The 21,718-nt window shown below is 56.8% G+C and overlaps 1 protein-coding gene across 2 annotated transcripts; it reads left to right on the top strand.

Annotated features, from left to right (window-relative positions):
- The first annotated feature begins 409 nt into the window (after positions 1 to 409).
- Positions 410 to 20,596, top strand: TEX264 (testis expressed 264, ER-phagy receptor). 2 transcript variants are annotated; one of them, XM_015874621.3, is made up of 6 exons: positions 410 to 465; positions 1,080 to 1,150; positions 2,072 to 2,362; positions 4,944 to 5,165; positions 15,928 to 16,096; positions 19,887 to 20,596. In XM_015874621.3, the coding sequence occupies exons 3-6, from the start codon at positions 2,084 to 2,086 to the stop codon at positions 20,198 to 20,200; spliced, it is 984 nt and encodes a 327-aa protein (XP_015730107.2). In that variant the 5' UTR covers positions 410 to 465; positions 1,080 to 1,150; positions 2,072 to 2,083; the 3' UTR covers positions 20,201 to 20,596. The 2 variants fall into 2 exon arrangements, with proteins under 2 accessions (XP_015730107.2, XP_032303163.2); XM_032447272.2 differs by lacking the exon at positions 410 to 465 and adding an exon at positions 609 to 752.
- The last annotated feature ends 1,122 nt before the right edge of the window (positions 20,597 to 21,718 follow it).

The following is a 21,718-nucleotide window of genomic DNA, read 5'->3' on the forward strand; positions in this document are numbered from 1 at the left end:
TCCTGAGGTGGGCAGCTTTAGGGCCTGGATCCACGGGCTTCCCTTCCCCAGCACCCAACCCATTCCTTCCTTCCCGCAGCCCGGTTCATGCTGTGCTGGGGTCCAGCCCCAACTCCAGCAGGACACGTTTCCAAGTGCAACAAGGGGGAGGCCATGCTGGGCATTATGGCTAATAAACGACACAATTAACAATTTCCCTGTTCTTCCTTCACGTGGTTTATCTCCCATTGTATCACATTCGGCATCACTCGGGGTGACGCTCTCTCTGCCGCCCCCCGCCATGGGGCACTATTCCACGCAGGGCGCTGCAGCTTCCCCTAATAACTATAGGGCAACCCCGCCCCTTGCCGTATCCCCGCCCCATGGCGCGCTCCGTGCGGGGTTGGGGCGGCTCGGAGCAACGTGGGGCGGTTCGGGGCGGGGCCGGGGCGCGGAGCGGTGCCGTGGGGTCTTCGCCCGGCCCAGGTGGGTGCCGCGCTGCCCACGGGGGTTGTCCGTGTTCTACCGGGGCTCCCCGCCCCGGCCCGGCCGCCTGTTGTCTCTGCGGCGCTCTCCGGTGTGGGCCGTGGGACGCCGGGCCCGGTTTGGTCGGGCCGGGCCGAGCTGACGGCGCGGGGGTGGCTCCATTCCGGCCCCTCCGGGACGGCGGGCGGCGGCTCGGGGCTGCCCGGGGTTTGGCGGAGGCCCGGCGGGGCGGACGGCCTCGCAGCCCGGGTCCCGTTACGGCCCGGAGCCGCCCCGGGCTCAGCGGGGTCAGAGACGCGGCGAATCCCACGCGTGCGCGGAGCGGGGCGGCCCCGGGCCTCGGAAATCACGCGTGGATCCGGCGCTGCGATGCGGGGCCGCCGGGGAACCGCACCCGCTGCTCCCCCGTGTGCGTGCCTGGCGCGAGGCCTCGCTGTCACGCGTGGGTCCCCGTGCGGGGCCGCAGGGAGCGGGGCTCGGGGGGCGTTAATCCCGCTCACGCGTGGGGCAGCGCCGAGCATCGGGCTCGGTCGGACGCGGTTCTGCGTCCCGATGGGTTTTTTGCTCCGCTGTGCTGGGCAGGAAGCAGTGACATGTATTTTTTCCTGTTGCAGAGTTGTGGGGCCTGTGGCTGTGCAGGGGACAGATGATGTGCAGCTCGTAGCTAAACGTGGCTGGCTCGCAGGTGAGTGGGGCTGGGGAGCCCCGTGCTGAGCCCCCCCACCACGATGTGGTTCCTCTTCAGCTGCACAAACAGTGTTGGAGGTGGAAAGCTCCTCTTGGACAAAGCGTGTTTGTCACAGCAAGCTTGAGGCAGAGTGTTTATTTGCAGTATGGGATTCAAGCATTGCTTCAGCCAGGAATCCCATAGGGCTGTTTCAAGCAACCCTCGTCGTCAGTGCTGTGGTTTGAGGGAGGGCACGGCACACACAGCTCTGTTGTGCTGGGTTTGGATGTGCTCCCCAGGGCTGTTGTGCTGGGGAGAAGGTGAGCTGTGTCCCGGCTGCTGCACTGCACGGGGAGGTGGGATGTGGGGCACAACAGGAAGGCTCGGGTTGTGAACTTGGAGATGAATAAAAGCCACCTGGACTGAAGGGCAGCAATGCATTGCAGTGCAGTGTGATAGGGATGCTGTTCCAGCTGGGCCTCCTGCTCTGATCCCAATGCATGGGGATCAGCCCCAAACCAGTTCCATCCTTGCTCAGCTTTGCAAATCCTGTGCTGAAACCCACGGCCTTTATAACCTTTATTTGGTTATGGAGCCATAATCTCCAGCCCAGCACTGTGTAGATGATCACTTTACAATGATGCAGCCTCACTGTTTGTTGATCCCCCATGGGAACAGGCTGTAGGCAAGGCTGTTTTGTATGCTTCTGGTACCAGGAGAGATGGTTCCTGGTGCTGGGGATGGTTCCTGGTGCTGAGGACAGTGCCTTTCTATCCCCACCCCCACAACCACTTAATTGCTGGGCGTCACCACAACAACATAATTGGTGTCTGGTGACCAGGCTGGAACAAGGGAGCTTGGCACAGGGTTTATATACTGAGCACTTTGTGCAAGCATTGCCTTAGTACTCTCCTCTTTTCTCTCTGCTCTCTCTGTCAGCACGCAGGACAGATGTGGCACCACCAATCCATCATGTCCGACTGGATGCTCCTGGGGCTGATCGCCGTGCTGGTCGTGCTGCTGCTGCTCACCATCTTTGCCTTTGCTGTCTACTCAGGACTCTTCACAGAGGTGGTGGTCAGTGCCGGCTCGCCGCCCGTCGGCAGCATCACACTGGCTTACAAGTTCCGGGTGGGCCCTTATGGAGAGTCGGGGCAGCTCTTCACTGATGGCTGCAGCATCTCCTCGAAGCTCTGCTCCATTGGTGTTTACTATGACAACCCGCACACGGTAAGGCTGGGGCAGGGCAGCCCCTGATGGTGCCGAGCGGCACCTGTGGCTTGTCCTGCTTTGGTGAGCACTGGGGCTCGTGAGGTCTCCAGACCTGCAGAGGGTGATCTGTGTGCTGAGGCACCTGGAAGCTGAGGGTTTCTTGGATAATGCTTGTGGGGATGTGTCAGGTGAGCAAAGCTTGCTGTCACTGGCATCTTCTATCAGCCAGACCCTATGTCTGCTCTGGTTACAGGGCACAACCTGGTGCTTGTCATCCCAGCTCCGTGCCTCATAGAATTAGAGAGTCATAGAATCGTTATGGTTAGAAATGACCTTTAAAATCACCAAGTCCAACCATGAACCCGTTACCACCATGCCCAATAAACCATGTCGCTACAGGTGACACACTGCTGTATTGTTTCAGCACCTCCAGGGACAATCTCAAAGTGAGTGGTCTCTTTGGTTTGCTGGATCCATATCCATACTCCTCCTCTTTTTTCTCTTGCTCTCTCTGAGCTTCCTTGTGGTTGTTTAGTCCCCTGAGTCTTCTCACTGAACTCTCAGCGGGCTTGTGGTGAGGTCTCTTGGCTGATGAAATAGCGCTGTAACTGCAAAGCAAAGCAAGCTGGAACTTGCTGTAGGATGAAAGGCCTCCGGGTAGGCTTGTGCTGGAAGGGTGCAGGGCTGTGCTGGGTGCTGCCCTGCAGGCTGTGTCTGCCTGTGCATCACAAGTGTCAGCAGAGGGATGGGTGGCAGAGAAGAAGCAGGCTGGGATGGCGGGAGGTGCCATCTCAATGTTGTATGCACCTGAGCTTTGATGGTTCTGCATGCATCTGCCAGGGCAGCTCAGGGGGTGTGGTGCAATCTCAGGGAGAGCCTCCTGTATTCCAGGCTGTGTCCATTACCTCCTCCTGCCCCTGGGCACCACTGACAGAGCCTGGCACTGTCCTTTCTTCCCCTTCCATGTGGGACTTTTGGACACAGACAAGAGGCCCCGGGCCTCCCCTTCTCCATGCTGAGCAGTCCCAGCTCCCTCAGCTTCACCTCCCAGGAGAGATGCTCCAGAGCCTTCATCCCCTTGGTGGCTCTTCACTGGGCTCCTGGCACTGGGGAGACCAGACCTGGGCCCAGTGCTCACAGTGTGACAGTCTGCTGGTCCTGGTGCTGTGGTAGGAAGGGGAGGGTGACTGCTGGGCCCCTGCTGGGTGTCTGCAGCTCTGGCCACCCTGCTTGTGGGCTGCCTTGTGGCCCTGGAGGAGGGAAGGCAGGGCTGCAAGAGCAGGAAAAACACTGCTGGTATCTTTGAGTGCTGCAGAACCCCTGCCAGCAGCGCTTTAAGCATCTTAATGGACAAGATTAATATTAATACTCCCTTTTTCTTTTTTTTTTTTTTTCCTTTTTAATTCAATATTTAGCAACCCAAAGGGCTTCTCCCACCTCTGGCAGGGACAAAAATAGCTGCTCAGCAGGGGCTGGATGTGGCTGGCAGGCTGCTGCTCAGCTCCAGCCCAGTGCTTCTGCCCAAGTTCAGTTTGGGGCATGCACTGGCATCCCTTGCAAGCTGGTGCTCTGCACCCAGCCCTGCCCCAGCGCTTGGTGGATGAGGCCAAAATGCTCCCTGGTTCATTCCCACCCTTAAGAGTGCCCATGAGGCTGGGGGGAGATAGTCACTGCTTTGTGCATAAGGAAGCTGTTCCTTACACATCTTCCTGGGTGTGTCTCTAACAAGGTGCCCTGTTGTCTCGACTCTGCATTGTGATGGGGATGTGGCCCAGGAGGAGGTTCACTTCCTGGCTTTGTGTGCACTGAAGATGCTGTACATGGCACTGGGCTGGTTGTAGAACTTCCAGTGAGCAGAGACAGTCACCTTCCTGGTTCCTTGGGTCTCTGCCCAGTGTCTGCTCTGCCTTTTGTTGCTCTGACCCCATAGCTGGGGCAGCTGGGTGTCTGCTGAACCTTTCTTCTTGCCACTGATCTGTTCTTGTGCAAGGATTTGGGGAGGCTGGGTCTTTCCTGCATCCACAACAGGGATCCTGTGATGCACTGGAGACCAAGAACAGCTTGGCTTACTATATTACAGATGCCACTCATCTGTTGTCCGATGCAGCAAACCAGGAGTTGTTGCACTGTGGAGGAGAATCTCCTTGTTCCAGCCTTTCCCTGAGTGCTACACAGAGCTCATCTGCAGCTCCTTCTTGCAGCACATGAGGGCAAGAGTGAGCCATCTTGCCTGTGGAGCGATGCTGCTGCTTCTGACTCTCTGCTCTTGTTTTTCCTCTTATCCTCTGTGCTCATTTCCTCTCTGGGATGTCCCATTGCTCACGCTGTGCTGGAGGATGCTTGAGGGGCAGGGGAGGTGTGAGAGCCCTGTGATGCAGTTTCCCCACCCCGTTGTGATGGAGGCTGTGAGATGTGCTTTCTGCATGGCTGCCAAGTGTTGAGCGCCCAGTATGTACCTGCACTGCACTCTTGTCCTGGAAAGCACAGCTGGTTTGAGGCTGGGTCAGGCACTGTGAGGAGCAGGTACCAGCTTCACATGTATTGATCTCCTGAGTCTTGAATGAAGTTCAGCTGCCCTGTCCCTCTGTCCCCCCACCAGGTGTCTCCTGAGAAATGCCGCTTTGCCATCGGCCGAATCCTGAGCGAGGGGGATGCAAAGCCATCAGAAGAGCAGATCAGGAGGTTCCAGAAGTACGGCTTTAAGATCTTCACCTTCCCCACGCCCAGCCACGTGGTCATGGCGAGCTTCCCATTCACCACACCGCTGTCCATCCATCTCGCAGTCAACCGTGTGCACCCAGCCCTGGACACCTACATCAAGGTAAGCAGTGGTGGTGCAAGGAGTGTCATGCAGTGAGCAGCGGTTGCTCTCCCTGCTCCCTGTCCTTGTCCTCCTCCAGTGCAGCCATGGCAGGTGTGTTCCTGAGCAGTCCCACGTCATGGGACGTGGTACCTGCAGGCTGGGGCTTTGTAGAAGGTCCTGGTTGCTGCATGTAGAAAGGAAGAGGAACATCTTCCCTCCATGGGGAGGATGCTGGGGTGGAGATGGTGCTCAGCCTGCGGCTTATCTGGCTGTCGAGTTCCGTCGCTTTCGTTTGTTCGTGTTGAAGCTCACTATTTATAAACTTGCTTTTCCTGGCGAAACTCCCAGCCCTGCAGGAGAACTGTGTGAATCTCCCAGCCTGCGCCACGCTGCGGGACCGCTGCATGGGTGCCAGCCCTTGGCTGTGCTCCTGGGGATGGTGTCTGCCCAGGGATGCCCAAACCCCAGCTGCCACCACTTGTGCCATGCTCTGTGATGTGTGTACTCTTTCCTGTCCCCCTCCTCATGCTCTGTCCTTTCTGTCCCCTCTCAGGGATCTGCTGGCTGCTTCAGTGTGGGGGTGTAGAGAGCGCTGCCAGCCCTGTGAGGGACGTGTGGCTGCAGTGGGGATGTGTGGGGAGGGGGCAGCAGGCTGGTGACGTGGGGAGGGCAGCCTGTTGCTTGGGGACAGGTGCTGGTGGATGCATCTGTGCCTGGAATTGAGGCTGGAAAGGGACCCATGGGTCGTGCTGGGAGCACCCTGCAGCTTCTAAGGAGAGCAGCCACTTCTGAAATAAAATAATCAGCTGAAATCCCACGCTGCATGCTGAGCAGTGTTCAGAAAGGAGGGGACACATCTCAGTCCCTGCCATCTGGACCAGACCAAACACTCTGGCCTCAGGCACACCTCCAACATGAGCACCACCACTGTGCTGGGTTCATGGGGAAGAGAGCATTGCTCAGCCTCAGTGAGTCACAGGGTGCAATGGGAGGAGCCCCGAGCCTGGCTTGGGATGCTGGTACCATTCTGTGCTGCCTGGCCAGGACCCGTAAGTAATCCTGCTCCCACCTGCAGGTGGTGCTGGCTCTGGCTGGGGAAGGGGAAGGAGAGAGGGGGAAACTTTCATGGAAACAAGCGACCTGTGCCCGATTTGTGTTGGGAATGGGGGTTGCCTTGGAGACAGCTTCTCCAAATAGCATCCTTCATCCCACCCCCGGCGCCCAGCTCCCTTGAGCAACCCCAGACAGCAGTGAGACAGCTCTGCTTTATTTATTTATTTCACACTGCGCCCACTTTAAGCAGCATGGCTGTTATTAATGAGAGCTGGGGTCAGGAGTGAGGTGCAGGATCCTGGCAGCATCTGGGGGATGCAGAGGGGCAGCGACAGAGCAGAGTGGGCAAGGGAACTGGTTCATGTGTAGTCATGAGAAGGGGAAGTAGAGAGAAGAGGTGTGGGAGGGAGGATAGGGAAAGGGCTCTGGGGTTGTTGAGGAATGGAGAAATGATTTAAAGAGGTGCCAGGGCTGGGGGAGCAGGATGGTGGGAGCAGCCCTTGAGTATCAGGTGGGTGAGTCCTTCCCTGACTGTGGGACAGGGTGCTGTGCTGCAGTGCACACCTCACCTTGGCTTCAACCCTGACCTCTCTGCCTCCAAAACAGTTAAATCTGAAGGAGACATCTCTCTTCATGAGAGACTGAAGGCAGTTGGGCTGGCACAATGCAGGACATGAGGTGGCTGAAGTGTCCCTGGGCCAGGGCTTTGTGCCTAGGGCAGGTGACAGCTGGGGTCTGAGCCCACTCCTGGCTTTGTGCTTGGTCCTGAGCATGCTGACGGCTGCTCTTTGGTGCCCTCAGCCACTCTGGGATGGTGATGGAGAGCCCACACAGAGCCCATCCCTGGGGTGACCATCCTTAGCAGCTCAGGGAGCTGGTTATTAAACGGCGACCTCCTGCCATTTCAAGCAGTGTTTATTCTGGCTCAGGTTTAATTAGCTCTCTGCAGCAGGCTGCATGCACCGCTTTGACGAGCCCTGCACAGTGGGCAGCCTGGCATTGCCTGTCCCCAGGGCTCCGTGGGCAGCCAGACAGGCACTAATTGCAGCCCCAGGTGCTTGCAGGAGCCAGCAGCCCTCTTTCCCTGGGATTTTGGATAGGAGACTTGGGCTGGTAGAGGTGTGTGCTCTAACCAAGGCTGGCGTGCAGGTGGAGCAGGGAGGGAGGAGAGGTGCTCTCACTGTCCCTGTGGCTCCTGAGTACCAACAGTGTGCAGCAAGCCAGCAAACACTCTGCAGTACCACAGAGCTCCTGCTCCATCCTCAGGGCACCCCAGGGTGCTTACCAGTTGTTGCTCTTGCTGCTAGGAGGGCTGCACTCATGCCTTGTTTCTGCTGCTAGCCAGGGAACCTCATTATTCCTTTACCAACTGGCTTGAAGCGCCTGTTAGCTGAGCTCTGTTCCCCTTGTTGGATGAGGTAGTTTAGGATGCAGTCATCTCTTCTCTTTGATAACTGAATGTACAGAGCTTGTAAAACCTCACTGATATACTTTCCAAGCTCTTCTGGGTGCCTGTTTTTGGCCCATTTTGAGCTCAGGAGCCTCTCTGAAGTGCCACCTGCAGGAGAGGACACTTGATTTCAGCCATTGTCTCATTGCTGTGGGGTGCTGATGGCTCTCAGGGCGCATCCTCCCTCGTGTGACCTGCTCTGGCTGCAGAGGGAACCCTCAGCTGGGTCTCAGTGCCAGCACCTTACATGGGTGCATGCGTGTCTCCTACTTCTTTTGTTTCCTTTACCCCTGTTGCTACGGCTTTTGGCTTTGTTCAGCCTTGCCAAGGTCAATCTTCTGCTTGTTATTATAAATGATTGTCTTCAGAGCTGTGTTCCCATCCCAGCCCGTCTGCATTCTAAAGGCAGAACCGCAGAGCATCCTTTCTATGGGACTGTGCAAGAGGAGCTGGGGTCAGAGGGCTGGCAGCTGCACGGAGCGCTCAATTATGGTGACATTTTCCTGCTGAAATTCCTTCTCCCAGCTGATTTTGTTTGTTTATTTCAGGCTCTGCAAATGAAGCCCTGTAAAATACCAACTTGTTTTGTGCAAGCGCCGGGGGCTGCAGGCTGTGTGGGTTGGCTGCTGCCGGTCATATTGCAGCTGGGAACCAGTGCATGTCCCCCTGTCCCCTCCTGTTTGTCCTGCAGGGATGAGCAGTGCCTGGGGTGGCTGAAGTGACCCCAGTCCTGAGCCTTGGCAGTTTTCTTCCCAGCACTTCCCATGAAGCCACGTGTGCTGGGAGGCAGCCCCAGGGATACAGGGGATGGTTGGATGCTTCTGGTAAAGTGGTCCCTGTGCATCAAATCAAAACAGGAAGAAAGTCCTGGAGAGTCACAGAGGGTTCAGCATGTCCAGTACATTTTAATGGCAGAGATGAGACCAGTGCTGACACTGACAGGCTGTGGGCCTGGGGCTTGGCAGGGATATGGGGCAGGGGGCTGTACTCTGGGGGAGGTGTTTTGAAGGTGTACTTGGCCTTATGAGAATGTAGGATGAAAGTTCTTCTCCCCTCCATCTCCCCTCCAGCACTGACAGTGTGACAGCATTCCGGTGCTGTGTGCCCAGCACTGCTGGACCCCAGTTGAGTGCAGGTGGCACAGCACAGTCCCAGCCCCTCCGTGCTCCCTGTCCTGCCTGATGATCTCCATGTCAGTGTGGGTGCATTCATCCCCCACTGATAGCTGGTTGTTGGCTGCTGCTCTGCAGCGAGGCTTGGAGATAGCTGGCACCCCCCAGCTGTGTGTCACATCACATCACTTCACACGTTCACGGCAATTTCTATTTATTGTATGTTTTTAGCAATTGTTCTGTGAGCATGAGTGCCCCAAGCCCTCAGTACCAAAGGAGGCCCAAGCTGCAGCATGCACGAGGCCAAGGTGAAAGGGCTTTTTTGGGGGAATAGTTCACCATGCCACATCCTTAAGCCTCTGTATCCTCCCCTGACATCCAAGGGCTCTGTGCTGCCATGCAAGCATCCCCCTACACCACGATGCCTGCTCCATGGGAGCTAAGGGCCCTGCTTCTCCTGCAGGTAAAGAGCTTGGAGGGCTTGTGTGGTGCCGTGGACACCTCCTGACCCATGTTGGGGTCAGTGCTGTGCAGTGAGCTTCTGCCTCTAACCTGATTCTGCAGAGCAGCGCGCTCCTCCTGTGCGGCTAATGGAACATATGGGGAGCTGGGGCTCTGCGTCACGTCTCCTGCCATTCACAGCGGGCTTCCCAACTTTCCCACTTCTCTGGGGGAAATTTGGCAGCCCCAGGCCACCGCTCATCTGCTGTCACTTTGCTGAGCGTCCTGGCGGGTGGATGGCTGACCCACGGCCGAGTGCTGAGCACGCTTCACATCCCAGGTTTGTTCAGGCACCTCCACCTCACTCGCCCTTCCCCTGCTTTGCTTCTGCTGCATGGGGGCAGGTGTAAAACTGCAGCTCTGAGGCATCGCTGCTTTGAGCAGGAAAGAGGTTTTCTGGCCAGCTTTGCGCTCCAGTAGTTGCAGAGGCTCCCTGCCTCCGCGCTTTGTCTGTCTCATGTGTGAAATCACCTTTTTTTCCCCACTTCTCGTTGACTCAGTGTGAGCATCGGCCACGGAGCTCCCAAGATGCAGCTGCAGCCATGTCTCAGCTGGGGCAGCAGCTTGTATGGGATGCGGGCTGCCAGTGGACAAGGCTGCCCTGCCCTTATCCTTTGCTGTGGCACCACCATCACCACCTCGCTGGGGTGCTTTCATGGGGTCTTCATGGTATGAAATGCCCTGTCCCAGGCTGGGAGGTGTCTGGCTGCTCCTTGCTGTGACTGTGGGGCATCCTGGCAGTGTGAGTGACATGTAAGATGTGCACAGCTGGTCTGCTGGGGCTGGCAGCACAAACTGAGCCAGCTCATCCCCAGCTCCAGCCCTGGAGAGGCTGCGACCTGGAAGATGGAGCTTTGTGGCTGGTCTGTCACCCCTTAGAAGGGAGCAGAGCGGAAGCTGCCGTGCTTTCCTAGCTGCTGCTTTGCAAACTTCAACTTTGCAGCCTTCTGAAGACTTAGCCTTGCGAAACTGTCACAGAGATGGATCCGCTCAGGCACAAAGATCCGCTCCCCCATTGCCTTTGCAGTGAGGATTAATGATCATGGAGAAAGGCAGGGATATTTCATGTGGCTGTCCAAGGGAGAGAGCACTGAAATGCTCGCCTTGGGCAAGGAGGGAGAGTAAAATACTACAGTGCTTTTCTGTCAGATCTCTTTATCGACTCAATCTGTACGTGCCTCTCCCCAGAATGTATTTATAGAGCATCCCGGAGGATGCAGTCAGCTCCTCATCAGGCATTTGAGGTGGCTCCAGTTCTCTCAGGCACTGACACCATCCCCAACCTTTGGGCCTTCCCTCCTCACCAGCCTGTCAATTAATCCATGGGTCTGTCCCTCCACAATTATTTTAGCAGAGGCCTAATGAGTTTCTCCCGGGCTGCTCTTCTCTGTACCCCTCTGAGCCTTTGCCAGCCATGCTGGCCTCGTGAAACAGCAAAACGAACCTGAACAAATGGGAAGCTGCTGCTTAGAAATCCTGCTTCTTCCCAACCAACGCCGGCTGCCCCACTTTCCATTGCTGTGAAGCTCCTGCTTTGAAACCCGCAGAGCAGCGAGATAATAGACTTGAAAGTAATGGCATTTTGATGTCCAGAAAAGGTACAGTTGCACTGTGACTAACTTGCGATTTTTCAGTTCTGGTTAGATAGAAAATGTTGGGGGAAAGAAGGCATTGCATCGTGCTTTCCTGTTGGGCTGAGATGTGGGTCTGGTGGCTGCTGGCATGGCCGGGGGCTGGCTGCCATGTGCTTGGTGTGGGGCTGCTATGGGTTCACTCCCATGGTGGGCACTGACGTTTTCTCCCTGTCCGGGCATTCTTGGCTGGGATTTATGTCTGGCAGGAGCTGACAGCAGCTCCTTCACATGCTGAAAGGTGGATATCCATCATCTGCTGAGGCCAGCTGCTCTGCTGTTCATTCTGTGTGGATTCACAGTTTGGGGTGAGATCTGATAACCAGGCTGTGAGCTGGCAGAAGTTTATCAAGAGGTCAGTGTGGGAGACAGGTTTGCTCTGGTATCTCTCTGCTGACTGGCTCAGGAGATGGGTCTGCATGGCTACAGGACCTGCCCACTGTGTCCCTGTGCTCATGGGGTGCTGGGCAAGTGCAGGAGGGGAGCAGGCTCTTGGAAGGGCAAAGTCTGGCTGGGCTCTGTCCTTTTTCCTAATCTCTCTGTTTTCATCTGATTGATCTGCACAGTCAAAGCTGCGATCCTGGGCTGGCAGAAGAGAAGCTTCCAGATATCTGAATGTGGCCTGTGACTCTGGGGCTCTGCTGGCTGAGCTCATCTGCTCGTTGCACTGGAGCTTGCTGGGATCACCAGCTCTCTCCTGTTGGCCTCCAGATTGTCAGCTTTTTGGGAAGAGGTATAAGCTCTTGGAGCCCTGCAGGGAAACGTCTCTCTTGTTTGCTTATTCAGGCTGATAAAAATCCAGAAAGGACCTGGTCCTGGGGCTTTGGCTTGCTTTAAAACACCAGTTCTAAAACAGGAGACATCTGTCACCGGGGTGAGCATCCTGCCACCTCGAGCTGTGGTGACTGAGATCTCCTGTGGCTGTGGGCAGGCAGCAGCAAGGCACAGATGGGAGCTCATGCTCCCAAAGCATTACTGGGCTTTAGTTTGAAGCTAAAAGAGTTTCATGAGGGATGTGAGAGGACTGAAAAAGGCAGAACTGGAGCATTGTTTGTGATGTAGAAGGGCAAACACTCAAATGTCAGATCTGAAATCCATGTGGGTTGGTACCGGTGTCCACCTGGACTAAGAGCTCTTCAGGCTTTCAGCTGTGAGTTGGCCATGGAAGGTCCTTTGCCACAAGAAACAAGGATCTGCTGGGCATCCCATGGCTGATGTGTCGCTGTGCTGTAGATTTATCTCAGCCTAATGGAGAATGCATGGTTCAGAATGGCTCCTTTTCATCATGTAACGCCCCATGTAGGGTGGGAGTCTCCAGCAATGAATCCTTCCCCAACCAGGTGCTGGAAGGCTCTGCCTTGATGCGAGGCAGAGAAATTGCCACAGCTGCTGCTCCTGGCAGCCTTGCCAAGGCAACAGAGCAAAGCAATTTAGCACCGCTCCAGTCATCCGTGATGGCAGAGATCATCGCGTCGACCTCTTCTTCGGCTTTGTGATTAATGCTGAAAAAGCATCCTATGAGGGCTGAAAGGAGAGCACTGGTCCCTGGGGAGCTGTGCTGCCGAGTGGAGGCAGCACCTCCAGCTGTGGTCCTGACCTCCTGTGGGCTCCTCTGAGCCTTGGGGCTGTGTGCTCCTGCAGCAATGAAGGTAATGGGGATGGGATCAGAAATGCAGAGCTCGTTCCTTGAGTGAGAAGAGGTTATGTGGCTTTATGCAGATTCCTTGTCATATAATGAAAACCTGGTGTTTGAGCTTTCCAGTGGTTACATTCAAATCCCCTTCAGAAAGATGCAGTGTGGAAGTGATGGGGGAGAAGGACAGATAGGAAGGGTTGTGGTCTGGGTATCTGGGCTGGAGCATAGTGTGAAGCACAAAGCTGAGCTCCAGGAAGCCATAGAGAAATGGCTCCCATTGCTGGGACAAGGCAGAGTGGGGTGGCTGGGGAAGAAAACTTATTAAAAATGCAATGCATGCTTTGTTTCTGAAACTCTCTGCTCCAGGACTAGTTGCTACCAATGCCCATGATGCTGGGAGGACCCCCTTGCTGTGAATTATGTGCTCTGTCTTCTCTTCCTTCTGTGGGTAAAGGTCCCATGGTGGAGGGCATGAGTTATGACCCTAGCAACACAGGGATGCATGCACCAGCACTTTCTTGGTCTCTTCTCTGCAGGTGGAGGTAGTGCTGGCCATGCTGCAGGGTTTTTCCTGCAGGTGCTGTGTGAGTAGGGGGGAAAAGGCTCTGAGTGTGTCTGTGCAGCAAGGCTGGAGGAAAGCAGGGTTGGGATTTCTGTGTCCATCTTGCAGAGGAGCATCCATGGTTCCATGCTGCTCCCAGCAGCTCTCAGTCCCCCTGGGGGGCTGTTTCCTGCATCTCAAGAGCTGTGAACCCCCCAATCCACATGGAATTGGTCCCATGGCTCAGCCACACCAACACCAGCCTCTTCCCAGCTCCTTGGCCCCCAGAGGCACCAGGAGGGCGAGGTGTAAATTGCATGATGGGCTGCTTCTGCAGAGGTGAAAATGAAAAACTTTCCCCTGCTTGAGCCGGGCATTTCGCAGCTCCCACAGCCCTCGTTTTTCTTGGTCACAGTATCTTCTGTTTGTGCAATGCTTTGCAGCTCCAAGGGCTTTGAAGGGGAGAGGAAAGCAGAGACAGAGCCCACTCTTGTCCCGCTGAGGAGTACTGCCCTGCAGAGCCAAAAGCGGTGCAGGCCTGATGGCAGAGTGTGCTCCTGGTGTGAGCTAAGGCAGGATGACACACTGAGCGTGGGGCGTGCAAGGAGAGGAGGAGGATGTGGCACACAGCACCATCCCTGCAGGGCTGACTGGTGGCTCACTTTCAGCTTGCTGAGCTCCAGCTCTAATTTTAGTGCCTGATTTTGGGGCCCTTCAGTTCCGTGCAGTTGGGGCTCTTTCTGTGTGGGTTTGTACTGCAGGTACCCCTGAGATGGGACAGCAGGTTGGCTCCATGTGGAACAGAAGGTTGGTGTATGTGGAACAGATGTATGTGTCAGCATCAAACCCATGGACTCTGGAAACACTGGTCTTTGCTGCATGTGTGGCTTGTATGGATCATATGCAGTAAGTCACAGAATCACAGCACGTTTGGGTTGGAAGGGATCTCCCAGTGCCACTCCTGCCATGGGCTGCCTGCCCCTCAGCTCAGCCTGCCCAGGGCCCCTCCATGGCCTGGGGCACCCCCAGATCTGAGCAGCACTGCTGGCACCTCACCGTCCTCTGAGTAAATAATTTCTTTGTAAATCTGATGCCTTCCTCCCAAAGGTGATGCGTCAGATCCCTGCGAAGGGCTGAAAGGAGCTGTGAGTAGTGCAGGAAGGGTGAGCTCACAGTCAGTGCCACACGACCTTGGGAAGAGGCGAGTCCCCGCTCTGCCCCACTTACTGTGCTCCTGCTGCCCTGCCAGAAGCTCTGCCCGCTGCCTCCCACTGGTGGCACCTTGCCGAGCTCCTCCACCCATGCAAGCCTGCATTTCATCTGCCTTGAGGGCTCTGTGTCCACCTTGCTGCTCCATCTGTTGGCCTCACACCAGCCAGGGGGCTTCCTTCTCGGCCACAAAGTCCTCTATTGCAAGTTCAGTTCACTTCCCACTCATGCCTTTGCCATTGGACTCATGATGCCCCTGTTTTTGGGGGACCCTCGTTTTCAGGATGGCCACATACATTGGCTGGTTGTTCTGGGCTGCAGCAGCAGCAATGGGGGCTGGCACCACTGCTCCAGATTGCAACTTGATTTGCAGAGGCATAAATTAGGCAGTTGGGAAAGGGGTGAGCTCATCCCACCTGCTCAGAGCAGTGGGGGCAGAGTGCTGCTGCTGTGCCCTGCCCCACATCCCTTTGGAGCTGGATGGACATCCCAGTGTCCATCCCACAAGATACAGCATCCTGCAGCCCACGTGCCAGCTCTGCCATCCCTCTGAGGCACAGCACCAGTATCCCCAGTGCCTGTTTCATTGCCACCCAGCATGGGCAGAGATCTCCCTCCAGCTGCATTAGGAGAACCTGGGTGAATTGGGAAGAAATCAAGTATTGAGCATCCTTGGTATCCTGGAGTCCTGCCTGCAACCCTGGGGCTTCGGGCTGCTTGTACAATGGACTCGGTGGAGTTCTCTTTGCTCTGAGATCCTTTGTGCCATCCCCGACTGTGTTAAGTGGTGGGGGGGGCAGCTGGATGCAGCCAAGAAACCTGTGAATCTTGGAAATCTCCATCTCTGGTATGTGTCGGAGTTACCGAAAATAGCAAAACGAGCTGAAGTTGGGCTTGTGGTTGGTGGAGCAAGGGGCAGAGTGGTGGGGAGGATGCTTGCCTGGCTTGTTGCTTAAAAAGCAGGAGTGAGATGAGCCGCCCCTGCTCTGTTGCTAAAAACAGCCTGGCTTGCTTTTATTTAACACGGTGCTGATCTGCGTGTGTTTGCGTTTCACCTGCCTGCGAGTGGGAGCTCCGGGCTGTGAGCACCGGGATGCCGGCCCGTGCTGCTGGTGCCAGAGCTCCTGAAATAAGGAAAGGTCCTCAGGGACCCGAGAAGGGGAAAAACAGAGAAAAAGAGCAAGCACTGTGGGGTGCTCGCCCTGCTCACACAGCGGGAAGCAGCCTGTGCTGTGCCAGGTGGAGCGGGGCAGGCGTGGGGAGGAGTGGGGGAAGAGGCGGAGGGGAGGCTGTCTGAAATGCCACGGCTTCATCTCCAACCCCCTGCCCTCCTGCTTCTGAAAGGAGCTGCTGGAGCTGTTGCTTCTGGATTATATTAATTAGCAGAGAAACGCTACGCCTGCCGTGGGTCCTTGCTGAGAGGCAGGCATGGGGATGTGACAGGCAGCTGCAGGTGCCCCAAAACCCCCCAGAACAGCTTTCCTTTGGGGACTGCACCCTACTGTGCTGAGGGGCTGCCAATAGGGCACCTCGGGGGGGATGTGGGGTGGTGGGCACTGGGGCTCCTGCCCGAGGTGCCAGATGGATCCAAACCAAGTGGGGTGGGGCGGAGTGCATGGAAGCTGACAACCTGATGCTCTCTTCTAGGAGAGGAAGCTGTGTGCCCACCCCAGGATTGAGATCTACAAGGAGGACCGCATCTATTTTGTGTGCCCCCTCGCCCGCCAAGGGGACTTCTACGTGCCTGAGATGAAGGAGCTGGAGAGGAAGATCAGGGCAGCAGCCGAGGCTGAAGATGCCCAGACAGACATCACAGGTAGCACGGCTGGTGCATGGGCTCCTCTGTTCCTCTGTGTGTCACGGCCCTGCTGGTGGGCTCCTGGTGTCCTGGCCGTTCTGTGCAGGAGGTGAGAGGGCCTGTGCTGTGTCTGGATTCCTGCCCAGGGCTCAGCTCACCTCATCCCAATGTGGCACAGTGTCCTGGGGGCACGCTGTGGCCTGAGCAGCACACGGTCCTGTTGGTGGCAGGGGATAAAGCTGCTCTTGGTGCAACTGCAGCACCACCGGCCTGTGGCTGTGAAAGCAGAGCTGGGTGCCGACGCGTTTGCTTGCAGCTGGGCTTGTTTTTCTCCTTGTCACATACATCTTTCTTGATCTCATCTTCATCTGTTACATGTTGGGATTGTGAAGAACTTAAATACCAGGTTTCTGTAGCTGGTGGTGGAGTTGCCCGAGAGCATCTGCTCGCAAGGATCTGTTGGAGCTTGGGTGTATTTATACAGGAAGGGACCACAATCGCTGTGGGCGCGGAACAGCAGTGCTATAGTAACCCAAAGTGCTGGCTGCCGTGCCAGCCCACGTGCTCACATGGCTGTAGGACGCAGTGTGATGGAGGCTGTGGGCTGTGGGCTGCAGGCAGGGCTCCGGCCACGGCCCCACCGGGCACCCACACGTGCCTAACAAGCATGAAAGAAACATGAGCGCGTGCGGCGGCTGGAGAACGCCTCGCCGCCTCGCTCCTGGTCTGGTAATCTTTTTACACATCTTTGGTTTTGGATCGCTTTAATTCTTAATTGCGTCGGTCGTAAAAGCAAGCCTGGGAATTGCTTTCCGAGAGCTCTGTCCATTTAGCACCGGAATGAAGAGCCTAATTGGAGTGGCTTCCCAGCTCCTGCAGTCGTGGTGTTTTCAGGGCGCTCTGCCTGTGCTGTGTCTGTGCCATGGCCCCAAACGTGCCCCCAGCACCTGCCTGTGCCAGTGCCAATCTGGTAGCACTGCAGGGTCACGCTGCACGTGTGATCATACATGCGATGACACAGCATAGGCAGACTTCAAGATATTAGCCCGAAGAAACTGCTCGCTGATAGCAGACACAGGGGAAACCCCACAAGTTTGGGGCTCATCCTGCAAGGTGCTGGGTGCCTCTGGCTTTGAGCAAGGCAATGGCTGGTTGTGCTGCTGGGCCTGAGCTGGAGCATTCCAGCCCTGCACACACGGAGCTGATGCTGGATGCTGCTCTGAGCACGGCTACACTCAGCACGTGTGCAATGAGTGGGGTGGTGTGGCTGCCTCTGCTCCAGCTCTGTCCCTCCTGGGCCATCACTGAGGTCGTGGCAACGACTGATGGCTCTCCAGGGTCCAGTGTCAATCATGATTAGTTATTTTCTACTTAATTGTTTTCAAAGACTTTAGTGCCAGGGTTGTGCACTCCAGCATTGCCCCATCGTAGCACATGGAGGAAAAGCAAGCAGAAGTGGCCCTCCTGACATGGACCCTGATGGTTTGGGTGCATGTGGCCCTGCCCAGAGACTCAGGGCTGCTTCCCAAAGGGCTGAGCCAGCTCTGCATCTTCCCTCCAGCTATGGAAGGGGAAGCTGCAGGAGGGAAGCACCAGCTGTGAGTGTGGATGCTCCTGGAAGCAAGGGCTGCCAGCAGCAGTGATGCCCATGGGAGCAGAGCCAGGGCAGTGCTCACCCCAGGGTGATGCCCACCATCCCCAGGAGCGATGGCTCCTTCCCTCACCCTGCACACTGAGGCCAGCCCTGTCCTGTGCAGAGGAGGACACGGCTGCTGCATTGGGCAGATGTGCCAGCTGGGGCTGCTCAAACATGATCTGAAGTGACAGAACAGGGAAAAAGCGCCTGGCTGAAGGGATGCGTGGCTATTTATTGTCACCCTCGGAGCGGGGCAGGGACGAGGCAGCTGGGGGTGAGGACAGCCATCTTCTCAGAGCAGAGCGCCAGCAGCCGTAGGTTGCCTTCACCCATCTTCAGCATCCCGAGCCGGTGCTTGTCTTCTCTTGTATGTTGCAGTGCATGGGTACACGACAGCTTGGAGCCAGAACAGCCCCCTTGGCACAGAACAGATGCTGTGCAGGCAGGGGAGGGCCTGGCAGGATCGTTGCCCTCAGCTTTCCGAGGAACCTGTGGTGGGGACAACTGATGCAGCTTCAGCCCTGACACCACGCTCTGAGCTTTGCCGTGGGCTGTGTCTGAGCTACCTCAGAGCACTGGTACCACACTGAGTCTTTGACCAAATTTGACTTTTTTTGAGGTAGAGACCTGGAGAAGCCTTGCCTGACACCTGGAGCTCTCAGGCTTCATGCAGAGGGAGAGAGGAGTCACTGCTGTGCCACGTCCTGGAGGATGAGTGCCCAGCCATAGGCTTAGTGGGGATGCATTGAGCTGTGCATCCCAACCATTCCCTTCACATCCCATCCCCAGCCCCAAAAGCCTGCAGTGGTCCCCACAAAGTGCCCTCCCTTTGGCTGACCCCAGTGGGCCCCAGCTGCGGTGACATCCCCAGCTGCTCCTCCCAGCCTGGTGTGCAGTGGGACCTAGTGCTGCTGAGCCTGCCTCTGCCACGGATGGGACTCATCCCATTGGACTCATGGCCCTTTAGTCCCTTCCTGGAGGCTCTCCTCTGACCTGTCTGGCCAGGGGCATCCCTGTGAGCACCTCCCCGGGACCTGCTGAACACCTATTAAAACATAGAGGAAATGTATTTTCCATGTTGAGATGCTCCCTATCTGTCAGCACTGGCTGTGCTCCTTCTGCCTTCCACATGGTGACACCATGCTGGGCTGGGGCACAGGCACCAGGGATGCTGCAGGGTGGGCTGGGCAGCACCCACACTGTCCCCATTGCTCCCTGCTCTGCTCCAGACACCCTGGCCATTTGGGGGGGTTGGAGATGTGTCTTACATTGATACCAGGACCAGGCAGGCAGGGTGCTGAGCACCCAGATCTCCTGCACCTTTGGTTGGGCTATCGCTGCTGTGCTCTCTTCCTAAGTGGAGAGATAGGAGGATGAAGATGGAGATGGGAGGAAGGAGGTGGAAAAGGCAGCTCCAGCCAGCAGGGAGCGCAGCCGCTGCAGGGAGGTTGGCTGATGTTTGATGCTGTTGTCATAATTAACAACGTGAATCTGTGATGTCATAATTAAAAATTATTAATGTTTTACAGGAGGGCTTTGTCTCCCAGCTGGTTGCTCCGGCAACAACATTCAGCTGCCGGTCTCAATCTGACACTCTTGTCTCGTTGTCGACTCCCTAATTGCGTTGTCGACTGAGCTAATGAGATTGTGACACAGGGAGGGGCGGTGGGCTTGGCCTGGGGGGGCTCACAGTCCCTGGGCACCCTCCTCCTGCTCATGGCCACCCTATGCTACTCCATGGCAGCACCTGTGCCAATGACTGAGAGAGGATCAGGGATCACCTTCATTCCTCCATCCCCATGGGCACATGGGGCAGCTTGGAGTCACCACAGGGAGCCAGAGGACAGGGAGCTGGGGAAGAAGGAAGGACACACACACTGCAGTGCCCATGGCAGAAAGCAGGGAGGGATGTGGTCATCTCCACCCAGCCCCATCCCCCTGCACGCTGTCAGCCTCTGGGAAGCTGGGGGGTCAGGCCCTGGTGCATGGCACAAGCGAGGTCACCGGCATCCCACTGCTTGCCTGGTCAGGTCGCAAGGGTTACAGGTGGTCCCCAAATGATGCTTTGCTCTGCTTTCCAGGCTTTGGTGGCTTCAGAGGCACGCTGGTGTGGCACCCAGCCTCCCCCTCCTTCCGCAGCACTCACACCCTCCCCTTCTCTCTCCATCCCAGGGGCTGACACCATGAGTGAGGCCAGCTCCATCAGCATCGAGGCCACGACTGACAGCAGGGACACCTCGGTGGCCACCTCAGTCCTGCTGCCCTTCCCCACCAGCCGTGGCCGGGAGGAGGCCGACAACCGCAGCGAGCACAGCTACAGCGAGTCTGGAGCCAGCGGCTCCTCCTTCGAAGAGCTGGACCTGGAAGCTGCTGCTGAAGGGGAGGGCACCCAGGGGCTGCTGCTCACCTCGGGCTACACAGAGTCCCAGGAGCTCAAAGAGAAGTGGACCAAGGAACCCATCGCTGCTGAGCGAGGAGAAGAGTAGAGCCAGACCTGGGCCCCGGCCTCGTGCATCTCTCCTGTCTCCTTTGGCACCACGACATTCCAGGCACTGATCCCTCCTGGGGCCACTGCCCTCGCAGGAAGGGGGTATGGATGGGGCTGCTGGGTGCAGGCTGGGGTGACATACCTGCACCCCCTGGCTGCATTTGCAGGGGGCAGCGTGGGTCCCCCTTTCTCTGCTGGTGCCCCTCTCACCCACAGCGTCTCTCTGCCAACACGGACGTGTGTTCTCTAGCACCAAAGAGCCATGAGTAGGGTTGGTTCGTTTTGTTCCCTTCTTCTCTTTCCCTTTGCTGAAAATGAAAACATCCAGTGTCAAGCTGTCCTGGACCTGCCTCAGGCGCTGCCAGGGTCTGTAATAAAGTGGATGCTTTTCCTCTGTGCTGCCTGCTGCCTTTCCTGATCGCCAACCTGCTGTCCTTGCTGGGCAGGGGGCTGCCCCCATCTATCCTATGCCGCAGCAGCTCTGCTCATCGCCCACATTCCCCATCCCAGCAATCATGGGGACCATCCCCTGCTGCTACCAGCTGCACCCCAAGCATTCACTGCAGGGAGGAAGGACTGGGGCTCTGCCTCTCCTCCTGACCCCATTGCCACCTCACCCATAACATTCAGTGCCGGAGCACTTCTCCCAGCAGAGCACAGCCCCTTCCCTGCCCCAGTGTCCCCAGTACCCCAAGGTTGCTGGGCCAGTATCAAGGGGCAGAGGGTCTGGCTGTCCCTTGTGGGGAGATTTACCCTCTCTGGCTCGGAAAGGTCTCGGTTAGTCCTCACCCAGTGATTGACAGGAGATTATTTATAAATATTTTGTGCTCTGAGTGATAAAATATTAAACTCCTCCAGCCCACATGGTAAAATATCGCTCTTCCTGGTGTTTATCTTTATTGCTGGTTATTACAAAACAGCCAAGCCCCCTGAAATATTCATGCCTGGCTGAGTCTCTGGGGATTGGAGGCAGACGGCAGCTCCTAACCCTGCTTGTCCCCTAACCCTATGGAAAACAGGGGGTGGGGGATCTTTGCTGTTGTCCCTCTGCTGCCAGCAATGCTGAAGCAGCAGCAGCCAGGATGCTTCCTGGTGGGATTTGGTTGTTGCTGGGTGCCAGGACCGTGTGAGCCTCATGTGCCGGGCTGGGACCTCGGGTTTTGGCCGTGCTGGTCCCACTCTGCTCTCCCCACAGCAAAGGCACCTGCTGCTGCCCCATCCAGTGCTGGGAGCGGCAGAGTCCTGGTGCTGCAGGAGAGTCTAGAAGGGGCTTTGTTGTGGATGTCCTGGGTTATGTCCCCACATCAGACTTGTGCCCCAGTACCCGGGATATGCCCTCAGTTCAGGACTGCTGGGAGTTGGGGCCAGTCAAACTGCCGGCACAACACTGGGGGGGAGGGCTGGGGTGCAGCAAAGTGGGGTGCTGGGCAGCCGAAGGGCTGCGGGAAGAATTTGGGTAAACGGCGGAGTCCGTCGAGGTCTCGAAACCCAACTACAGCCCGAGCTGCCCCCCTGC

This window comes from Coturnix japonica, chromosome 15, assembly GCF_054131305.1.
Source record: "Coturnix japonica strain WE chromosome 15, WE-NBRP24, whole genome shotgun sequence".
Lineage (NCBI taxonomy): Eukaryota > Metazoa > Chordata > Aves > Galliformes > Phasianidae > Coturnix > Coturnix japonica.